At 34.8% G+C, this 11893-nt stretch overlaps 1 protein-coding gene across 2 annotated transcripts in view; it reads left to right on the top strand.

Moving 5' to 3' along the window:
• Window positions 1–464: 464 nt before the first annotated feature.
• The window catches only part of TLK1 (tousled-like kinase 1), a 42382-nt gene continuing 30953 nt past the window's right edge, over window positions 465–11893 (top strand). For both annotated transcript variants that reach the window (XM_010151697.1, XM_010151695.1), the window contains exons 1-4: window positions 465–578; window positions 4328–4399; window positions 9143–9218; window positions 11727–11773. In XM_010151697.1, coding sequence (XP_010149999.1) covers window positions 465–578; window positions 4328–4399; window positions 9143–9218; window positions 11727–11773 — 309 coding nt within the window. The remainder of the gene's footprint in view (window positions 579–4327; window positions 4400–9142; window positions 9219–11726; window positions 11774–11893) is intronic.

Genomic DNA, 11893 nt, shown 5'->3' with positions numbered 1-11893 from the left:
ATCTACCTTCTGATTTTCCTTTTTTTCCTATGATTCTTACTTCTCTGTCTCGGACATTGATACGTTCGTAGCCTAAACAAGTAAGATGGAAACCAAGCGGATTGCAGAATAGGGAGGTTTTATGCTGGAAAGTATTTTGCTTCTGTCAGCTAGTTTCTATAAATCTATAAATAATTGCCTGGTTGGCGTATTGCATGCTGCAGACTCCGTGTCTCTTACACGCCTCTAGCAAGTTCTAGTTTTCACAAAAATTGACAAGGCTATTCAGATACAGAGAGCTTTCCCCAAAATTTCTGGAATTTGTTGAGTGCATTTGTTATTAGGTAACAGATTATGAATCATTGTCAAATTGAGGGTATAAATCCTTTCTTTGCATAGGCCAGTGGTATGTTTGGCTTGTTTGTAAAATACTACGCTGCACATATTAGGGAGTATAATTAATGAATTTATCTTTTTTAGGAGCGATGGATGAGCTTCATAGCCTGGACCCAAGAAGACAAGAATTGTTAGAGGCAAGATTTACAGGAGTAGTAAGTGGAAGCACTGGGAGTACTGGAAGTTGCAGTGTTGGAGCTAAAGTAAGTTCTAAGAGCAGTCATCCAGATCTACCACCTTTGAAATACTAATTTATCTCACTCTGTCTCACTTGTATACTGCCCATGTGATTTGCTTGCAAATGTACTGGGTTGGAAGCGGCTCTCTGGAAAATCGTTGTTAGTCTGTTATTTTGCGTTGAGATAGGATTGTTCATCCTGAACCTGTCTGTGACATGGACGTTGAATTGTTCTTGAAAACACAAAAGAATGGGCTTATAAAGACTCTTGTGGTTTTACACATGTGATCAGAGATGGAAGTATTTCCCAGCATTTAAGTGGATTTGTCCCTTCTGCAGATGGCCAACTACTTACAGTTTGTCTTGAAATAGACACAGGGAGTCTGGTGTGACCTCTGTTTTTAAGATTAAACTTGTTTCATGATTACTATATCTAGATTAAAAAAGCCAAATTTTTTCAATTTTTCACTTATCAATTTTACCTGCTTCCATTGTAGACTTTCTGCACTCTGTTATTATCTAAACCAGGATGCAACACTTGAGGGGAAAAAATATGTGAACATTGAACGGCAGGGCTTAATTTCCTTCCATATGTCATATATTATCCTTAAGTTGATAAATCTGCAAATACATTTGCTTTCTTACAAATTCTGTTCAGGCTAGTAGCTTCAGCTTCCAAGACTGATCTCTGCGATACTGTTGCCTAGCCAGAGGTACTCCATTTTTGTATTTGTGCATTCAAATGTTTGTCACCAAGCGTAGCACTTAATAAACTGATGTTAAACGGATATAATGCTAATTTTTGGGCACATTTCCTCCATGACCAAAATACTTGTGAATTCTGTTTCCAAAGTGTTTGCAGTGCCCTCATATTTCAAGTATTTTCCACAAACTTGGTTAATACTTTTCGCTTCCTAATCCACATTTTAATTACCAGTCTAGATTACAGAACAAAATACTGTCTGATAGCAGGTGATGAAATTTCTGGAGACGTGTGACGCATTGGTGACTGCTAACAAACTATAGAGAATTGAAATTAGTGCTTTGTGATATTGCATCGTATCTTCTTTATTGTTTTTGTGAGTGATAGGAAGGTAACTGTCACAAAGCTGTAAAAAAGGTGACGTATCACTTCTGTTGCAACCATCTTAACCAAGAAGTGAGTTAATTGGTCAGGGGAAGGAATCACTTTGGATTGACACAGTGTGGTTGTTGCACTGTTGTTTTCTTATTTCATCGTCTTCTAATTAGGACTGCAAAAATGTATACGAAAATATATATCTTATGTTTAAAATTAGATAGAGACAACCCCAGTAATTCTGGCCCATCTTTGGTTTTGCCTTGGCTTCTCTAGTACTACTTACTCCCCTAATTTATTAGCTACTTATAATTGCTCAGGTAATTGCTTATAATTCAAATGAGTATTTTTTCTTTTTCATGCCTAGATCTGTACCTTCTTTTAACCTCATTTAACTTCTAGTGTATTTATAAACTCTTCTATTAGTTTTTGATACAGCTGTGTTGGTCCCTTGCCTCATTGGAAATTTTTCCTCCTCAGAGCTACGTGTGTAGCTACTTTTTTCTTGTTTCTAAGTAATTATCAAGTTTCTTAGGGTTCCTTTTCTTTAAATTTTGATCCCCTCTGAGTTGCTGCTTATCATTTCTATAAATCTGTTGTAGTGCTTTTTTGTTGTCTGTTCAGTTGATGTCGCTTTTACCCAAATTACATTCCACTTCAAGGTTCTAAGCTTGTTCATCCAAATTAGCTAGGAAAACAAAACAAAGCATAAACCCAAACAAAAACAGCTGATTTCCTTTTTCACTCTTATGTAAAACATATATTTCTTGTCCCTGATTCATTCCAAGATCTGTTTGAACACATAATTGTATCTCATGCAGTTGGTTTCCAAATGGCTAGCTGGATAAAGTGATTTTTTTGATAAATACTCCCAACTGCTTTGATAATTGTTTGCAGGATGTGTTACTACTGCTGTCTTCTGATTTATGCAAATCTCATCTAAGACACTGTTGTTCTTACCTTTGACCAGGAATATTCAATAAATTACCTTCAGTATTCAGTGCAATATCTCCTCCTTTTCCTGGTTACTTTTTGTTTGGGTTTGAGAGGTAGGGAGGTAGAGGGGCATACCGATGTCTAGTCCTGTGATTTATCCCACCATCAGTAAGATGGCAGTTATATCTGTTTTATTTATATTTATTTCAGACCGTTCAGTGTATCCAAGCAGACAACATGAAGTGTCATGGCTTTTTTTTTTTTTAATGTAATCTTTCGTCTTTTTGGGGGTTGTTGAGAGAGACTTACCTGATTTTTTTAATAAAAATAATGTTAAAACCATTTTGATCTGATGTACAGAGGAAACTGGGAAAATGTGATGTATGAAGGCAAAAATGAGAAAACTTCCTCTTCTTATACATACCCAAATCAACATGTACCAGATTCTCATTTTCCTAACCTAGCAACACAATACAGAGGTTGCAGCCACACTTACTGGTTATTTTTTGAAACATTCTAGGTCATTATTCTTCTAATAATTAAACTGAGATGGACTCTTATTTATTGGGACTGCTATTTTGAAAGCCTACCCTTACCTACTGAAGAGTTTTGGAATTGTTGGGGGGTGTGTGGTGTGAGGAAAGCCCATAATCTTCAAGCTTTTTCAGCAAGCAGGGGTGGAAATATGGAAATTTGGAAATAGGTTACTGAGATTATTGTCTTAGCTGACTCCATTAACCAGAAACTGAGACCTCACAAGGAAGAATTACATTAAGGCATTGTCATACTAGAGACCGCCTGGGGGGACCCACATAGAAATTTTGTGGGTTTAGTTCACATTTCTCCAGAAAGTTTAATTCAGAGATGATCTTGATACTCAGATGTCACAGATTAGTGTTGTCCTGCAAACTGAGGCAGTGCTGGAATTTAATGCTTTGAAGCAAACAGTGTTTGCTTGGAACTAGTTGTTGTTTCACTTCAGAGTATTTGTTCTTCCTTCCTATAGGGAAGAGAATAATCCAGCAGTATAAGATTTTTTCTTTTAATAAAAAGAAGCTCAACTGATGTTGGAATTTTCTCTTATGTGAATGTGGAACAGGTTTTTTCAATAAAATGTCCTTGTTGCCATTCTGTGTTCAAAAGATAGCTGAATAAATCAGCCTTAGAAAAATTCTAAATAAATGTTGTAACTTGAGACTATTTCACAATTTTTATCTTTTTTTTTTTTCTTATTAGTCTAAACTTTTTACTTTGGGGAAAATGGTTTGTTTTAAGAATGTAGAATAATACTGTCAGTAGGTTGTAATTTTCTGTCACTGAATAGATTTTAGGAAAATCTCTGCAATAGCCTAATATTTGTCGTGGAGAAAATTAAACCCTCTTTTTCTTTGAAGAATGAAATTTTTTTGTAGTCTCTAGCACTTACAGCAGTATTGGCTTCTTAGCCCATTCTATGGAATCGTTTGGTAGGGGTTTTCATTAGGTGTTTTGCATTTCCCAAATAAGACTGAGATATTTTTGAATGTTCTAGAGTTTTACTTGGCTTAAAAACAATCAAAATACAGAATTTACTGTGCCCTGTCAAGACATCCACCTATTAAACTTCTTATCCCTCTTGCAAGTCACAACTGCTCTATAGTTAATTTTTCCTTGCCATCATGGAATTTTATTACTGTTACTTGTTATAACTGTGGGTGATAAGTGGATTAGCTGGTTTATAAATCTGTATACAATGTTTAGTGTTTTATTTGTCTTGGTAGGCCTCAACAAATAACGAAAGTTCAAATCACAGTTTCGGAAGCTTGGGATCTTTAAGTGATAAAGAATCAGAGGTAAGTGTATGGGCCAGATTCATTATTAATTCAATATTTTAATGCTAACAAGTCCTAATTTTATATTCCACCGATGCTTGATTTTCTATAGAAGCTTTTAAAGTAAAATGCAAAATAACCCATCTAGATAGGAAAAAGCATACACTACTAAAAGATAGCATCTTTTGGAAAACGAGATGACATCATAAAAGTTTCTTTAGATTTTTGGTAATGAAACTAGCTGTTTCTGGTTCTTTATTATCTGTGTAGTCATGGTGTAAGGATTCATACAGCTTTTGGAGCTGAAAATGTTTGAACAGTTTGCTGTCTTTTGTTTAAAAAGTAATAATGTTTTCATCAGCACAGATATACTTTGACTAGTCTTTGGCTGCATCAGTTTTCTATGTTTCCTTTAAAAATATGGATTTACTCAAAGGTCAGACAGTAGGTGTCATCTGCAGATGTCACTGTATTTCTTAGGTAGTATCAATTCTTAATTCTCAGAAGGACTCATATTCTTACTAAGTTTCAATGTAAAGCACGCAGACTTCCCTGTAGTAGCTGATTTTCCAATTAGTGACCATCACTGACTTAGTTGCACATATGCAGCTCTTACAGTTTACCTATTTTGGGGTCGATGAGTCCCTCTGACAGTTTTGCCTGTGCACATCATAGAGTTCAGTGGTAAGATTATACCCATTGTAAGCAAGAGCGTATTTCTAGCCCAGACTAGAACTGTCTTGGTGTATGGTCCATGCCAGAGGGAGAGTTGTTTGGAATGTGCGTTCAACGTTATTTTCACATGTTAAAGCTTTATTTTGGTGCCTAATTGTTCATTCACCTGGTCACTACGAGACAGTGTCTGATGTTTGCTTTATAGTGGGCTGACCAGCAAGTGAGTTTAGTTGGTTCCCAAGATTGTTACCTTATAAATTAATTATTATATAAAAAAAAATTTTAAAACTTGGATTCTGAAATAGAAATTGTTTTTTTCTGAAGTCCCAGCACAGTTTCTTCTGTGTTTTCTGAAAGGTGATTCTTAATGACATTGAATAAGGAAATACAGTCTCTTGACCCATTTTCAGAAGTTGTCAGTTGTATTCACTAAAAATATAGTGAATACTATATAGTAGTACCAAATATGCTAATAAGTTTTTCGTTTTGTTCTTAAACTAACATCTGGTTACTTATATGCTGTAATCCTATGAAAAGTACACTTTTAGAGAATTTCTTTTGTGGATGGTAGTGCAGAAATACAAATACTTACTCATATGGGAAGCAGTGCCATCATTTGATATTGACAGAAAACTGTTGTATTTCAGTAGATTTTGTGAGGAAAAAAAAAGTAGACATAACTTCAGAATCATTGAAATTTTTTTTATGTCAGTTTCCAATTAAATTGTGATGGTACATTGATGTCATGATTCTGTGCTTTCATCACTAAGTGACACTTTAACAAAAACATATCTTTCGCAGTTTTCAAAACAAGGCAGGTTTCACGCGCACACCCCCCACACCCACACCCCCCCTTTTTGTTTTTCTGGTGTGAAATTTTCATTTTTTACTTTGTGAAAATGGGATTGCAGACTTTACAGATATTAGAGCTGTAGTCTTTTTCTTCCTGTCTGATGGATGTATGAATAGGGGCAACTTACCTGAATAATAGTTTTAATTGAGATACTTCACATAGGTTTCCAGGCTTTAATCTGGATTCAGCTCAGCATCGTGTGCAATAAACATTAGCTGGGTGTTCAATCTTAATATCGAACCTGTATTACAGTTTATTTTAAATATGTATGTTATTTTTATTTTATCAAATGCTTTGTTGCTGTGGTACATAAGTCTTAATTTGAGTATGTATTAGCTACTTGTAGCCAGTTTAGGATTTACCTAACTCAGATTGTGAAAGAGTGCTTCTGGTAGTCTTCCAGTATTTTGGCCTTCCCCACCATTCCTTATTAAAGTAGATTACTCCTCCTTGTTTCGGTTAGAAATGCATTCTTTTATTTATAGCTAGTGTTTTCTATTCTCTGTAGATAATGAATTATTTAAAGAAGGACAGCTTTGTGTGGGGCTTGATTTGTCCAGTTTGATTAGTTGTTTAAATGTTTTGGTCTGCTTGCTTGTAGCTGTTTAGTTGCTGCGGTTCCCAGTGCTACAGAACCCTCATTATAAGCGTAACTTCAGAAGTAACTAAAGGTTTGATCTAATTGGAATTTATAATGTGTTGCAGAGGAAAACAGCACTGCTCTATTTGTTTGCTGTAGTTGTAAAGCTTTGGGGAGAGGGTAGGATTTAGAATAAAGTAATTGTGGAAACTCATTCAGTATGCATATGAAAAACATTAACAAAAAAAATCATTACTATTAAGCGTAGTGGAGATTTAAGTGTTGAGAAACAGAAAATAAAAACTTTTATTTTATTACACGATTTTAATTTTTTTTTCTCTGCAAAAATAACTTATGGAGTTAGGCTTTTACCATTTCCAAAATAATCGTAGAAACTATTTACCTGTACATAAAATATATACAAATACTTATCTGAGGGTTGGTGGTGGTTTTTTTCGGGAGATAAACTGATTAAGAATAGTACCTAGAAGTGTTCATTTTGTAAAAGAGGATGTGAAAAGCCAAGATTTAAAACTATAAATGTGAAGAGAAGACTCGGGAAGCACATCAAAATTGAGGGGTAAACTGGGATCAAGACTGTAATGTAGGAGGCTCTGCTAATATGCTATGTTGTGGATAACTTTAAATAGCTTTACAATCTAACTTTGGATGACTTCAAATCTATTTTGTGTTGCTTATGAAATAGCGGGATTTTAATCTAAGTCTTGTCTGTATGTATGAAGTGACTGAAAGCAGCTTCAATCTTCATTTATCAGGAGGATACTTCTCAGCCCCATTAGTCATCAGTTTCTTGTGATTCGTATGGTTCCATTCATTAGAAAGAATTTTGGAGATAATTTTCTAGTGATTGATGTACACTGTACATTGCCATGTGAATATTATACTTGGAAAAGGTGAACGTGACCTTGTTGAGTAACCTCATTAATAACCTCATTAGTGTGCTAATACTTCTCACTTTGGAAAGTTAAATGTAACACTGAAAGAAATGAGAGGAGCTTAAGGAAATAGACATTCATGAATTATTTGAGTTTCAGTTTGAAAACTATAAACCTCTTTAAATGTCTGTTTTTTAAATACAAGACATAGGTCACTGCAGTTGGAAACTGATTTTGGTGGTGGGAATCTTAAATGTTGAGTCATTAATTAGCTTTCAAACTTCTTTTTTCCTTGATATGGTAGGTAAAACTGACTACATGAGACTGGTAACTGCAAAATTGAACGATGGAAAATAAGAACAGCATGAAAATGCTTGGTTAAATAATTTCATTTTTGTTTTGTGGAAAGATAATGTTGTCTATTTACCTGGCAGTAATTGCAAATTAGTAAAGTAATATTTCGAAGCTACAATTTCTGCTTTTAGAATCATACAGTCTTAAGATAACTTCATTTCCGGGAGTCTGCGTTATACGCTTTGCTCATGTACAATAGCACTGTAAAAGGATTTTAAAATACCCTGTATTTTAGTAAATTTGTATTTTAAGATATCCATGTGAAGGTATCCACGTGTGGGACTGAAACATTTGAAATGCTTTTAGTGATGGGTTGAAATTTGAATTTTGATGTCATTTGCTGTATTGAGAAAGAATGCTTTGAGCACAAAGTGATAAATGCAGTAAAATGATAAAACGATGGTATAAAAAAAATTAAGCATCTTAGCACTGATGTCAGATTTAGTCAGAGATATTGGGGTACATTGATTTTTTTTTTCCTTCTTTTTTTGATTGTAAAATAGAGTTCATGTAATGGCTTCTGTGCTTTCTCCACTTAGTGTTATGAGGCTGCTTGAAGTCTGGATGCACACACAGCTGCAGTATCTTTTCCTTGAACCAAAGCAGCCTGTAGAATTTAACTTACACTGGGGAGACTAACTGGTTTGAATCTTCAGATCAAGGGAGAGCAAATATAATTTAGAGATGCTTCTGATCAGAACCCTTTCTTGTTCTGTGTTGTGCATGCTGATTGTAGTTTCTAGGCAACTATGTATAATATTTCTGGAATAAATTTTTAACATATCTGTATTTTTTCCACCTATCATTGGTGTTTTTCTTTGACTTTATTGAGATACAGATACAAGGGGGGAGGGGATGACAACATTTTCCAAATGAATAGATACTCAAATTCTGAGCAATTGCTCTCTTTTTTTTTTTTTTTTAATCCTGAAGATTCTAAAAATTTACAGTATATATTAATTTGGTATGACTTCTGCTCTTCCAAAAAATGTGTAACATTACTGGCTTCCTATTGAAGCCCCCAAACCTGTATTTATATTGTGACGATGTGTAGAAAACACCATCAGGAATCAGCTTATTTCATTAAGTAGCCATAAGTGAACCCAAATTGGGTGTTCATAAAGGCCAGAATGGATGAAAAAGTATAATTGCATAACAAGTAATGTGTAGAATTGTCTTTTGGGAAGTTTTTTGAGAATTATTTCTCACTTTCTTAAATATCTTTTCTAGCTTGTATTTATCTGATTGACCAAAGATCATATTATCTACTTTAACTAAGATATGAAATTACATCCCTGCTGAATTGTGAAATTATGTTTTATGAATGAGGATTTAAATCTGTTTCACAATAATAAAATAAAAAGAGCTGCTGTTGGATTGCGGGGTTTTTTTGTTGTTCTTTATAGACTCCAGAGAAAAAACAGTCTGAACCTTCAAGAGGAAGAAAAAGAAAAGCAGACACTCAGAGTGAAAGCAGCCAAGGTAAGTTAAAATGTAAATGAATTAGATAGTTATTGCATGTATTTAATCAAATTACAGTGCACAAAGTTTTGACTGTTTTGCCTTAAAAATTCTGCATTTTTGCTTACCTAAGACAAATGTTGGGTTTTGATAAATTATGTATCATCCATTTGTCACTGGAAGAGGTGGGCAAGTAAAACCTGAACCGGGCTGGTAATTACCTATAAGAATTGTGTGCTGCTGCATGGATACAACTCTTACTTTTTAAGAATTGTAGCAGCTCTTCTCATCCAAAATATCTTTGTTGTTTATATTTCTTTTCAGTAGGTAAGGGGGAAAAGAGATTACAGAGTATAGCAACTGATTGCTTGTTTGTCAGGTATATTTTAAAATGTAGTTTTATTGTTCTATAGATTATTGTACAGTGTAGTTGGCTAGAGGAATGGGGAGATCGGGATGAGACCAGTGTACAATTTAATATTTACAAAGCATGTGTTTTGTTGTTCCTCTCTTTCTTGTGACTTCTGGAGTATATAGTATAAAAATTCATCGGGGGCGGGGAGGAAATAGTTATGATAACATCTGTATTAGCTTTTTTTATGGTTTCTAACTGAGCTAGGAAATGTCACTTCAGATACATACCGATGGGCTCCATATCTGGAATTCTTCATGATGCAACATGCTATTAGTACAATTATGTTGTTTGACTAAAATTAATTCTTTGCAATGTTGCGTCACACAGACCTGCTTTGTTCAAAGACCGTGAATGAAATTTCCTATTTCCATTGTTGTAGTAGCCTATCCTTCCTGCTGCCAATGGGAGTTGAAATTAGAGATGATACAAAGTTTAGGAACTTTTTGCCATAGACAACATGATGATTAATGTCTTATAAATACTGTTTTCGCAGCACTGAAACCGAATAGTCTACACTGAAATATTCTCAAGGAACTAGCCTAAGAAACTGCAGCTTATTGGAGTGGTACAGTGCAGTTGAATCAGAGAAAATACTGCTCTTGTAATGAAAAAAGGATCAAGAGATCCATCTCTTTTATATTGCATACCTAGGATTTTTACTTTGTAATACGCAAAATAATCCATAAATGTGGAAGAAAAGTGTTGTTTAGAACATGGAAGTAATTGTAGAGTGGGATAAAATCAGTGTAAATCTATTCGTAATTGGCTGTGCTAAAATAGTTTGATGTATTTCTTCAGTGCAGATTTCTGTATCATGACATATAATAGATTTTTCTATACTCAGAAGGAATGCAGTCTGTCTCATTTGTCTGGATGAAAGCAAATTTTAATTTGATAAAGCGATAGATGACAATTAAGCATGAAGACAGAAAACACTAGCATAATTAAAGGGTAGGTAAGTACTGGGTAGAGGGCAGTAGCAGTGATGGGTACCCAAACTGGTAACAACTGGAGGAGTTAGCTGTGTGCAGTTCTAGGTCTTTGAATTATTATATCTTTATATGTCTGTGTTAAAAGTCTTGAGACAAAAAAGGCTGCAAATGTTTCTCTATTTTTAGTGACACAGAGTTATGCAGCAGTGCCAGTATAGAGGCATATTAGACTACAAAGTATTCTTCAGGGCTGAAGCAATAGAAAAGATTGGAAATCTTTGCTAAAAAGTCTAAAATCACATTTTTGGACCTATGGGTAATGATCTCCTAATTTATTGCAAAAATTTACTTACATAAAGAAAAAAGCTTTGGATAATGGTCCATTTTCAGGATGTCTCCTAGCATGTAGTCTGACCTATACAAGAGACAAATACAGTCTTCAGATTTATCAGTCACCTTAGGGCGAAGTCGAAGAAAGCATTGAGGCCATTGGGTAAGCTGTTGGTGCGGCCTCTGGAATGCCACATAGGGATCAGGTCCTCACATTGAAGAAGGATTAATTCACATTGGTGCTTCTCAAGTCTCAATACTGATTAAGATAAAAGGAATTCTACTCTCTCGATCTGCTCTATTTATCTCCTTGGTTAACCCTGTGAGTTAGCTGGTTCAGAATCAGGTTGGGAGGAATGGAAATACTTGTCACCCTCCATGCCTACACTGTTGTTGGCACTTGGGGAATCCTTGGGCTGAACATTTGCACACATTAACTTACCTGGAGCATATCATGTTAAAAGACTTGGTTAATTTGATATTTTGGAAGTGAATGAACTTGGAGATAGTGCTTAAAAAGACGAAGGACTTAGAGATAAAGGTTTGGACTGTCGGATGTGAGGTGAGTTTCCTGTTATCCAGAAGAGGTCTAGGCTTACTACTAAACGTACACTGATCTCGTTTAGGAATTGAAGCATGACTTAATTTCTGATTTCTCAATGAATGGAATATGCAAATCTCTTTGTTGTGGCCAATCCCTTAGTTATCTGCATAGGGAGATCACATATTAGCACATCAAAGAAAACCAATTAACAAGTGGTAAGACTTTGCTATAATTACTATATAGGTAGAAATGTAAGACACATCTCTAAGTAATTTATTTAATCAATTCTAATAATATATTTGTTTCAGGAAAGAATATTGGGGGACGTGGTCACAAGATAAGTGACTATTTTGAGGTAAGATTTTTTTGTGTGTAAAAATTACTTTAGCGTTAAAATTTACTTTTAACTTTTTTGGATATTGCAAAATTTTTGCTGGTGATTGGTGTTGTGGTTACCTGGCAGCTAGGCACCACA

This window comes from Eurypyga helias, unplaced genomic scaffold (genome assembly GCF_000690775.1).
Source record: "Eurypyga helias isolate BGI_N326 unplaced genomic scaffold, ASM69077v1 scaffold1945, whole genome shotgun sequence".
Taxonomy (NCBI): domain Eukaryota; kingdom Metazoa; phylum Chordata; class Aves; order Eurypygiformes; family Eurypygidae; genus Eurypyga; species Eurypyga helias.
The sequence above is the reverse complement of the archived record's forward strand: the minus strand, read 5'-3'. Positions and strand labels throughout refer to the sequence as shown.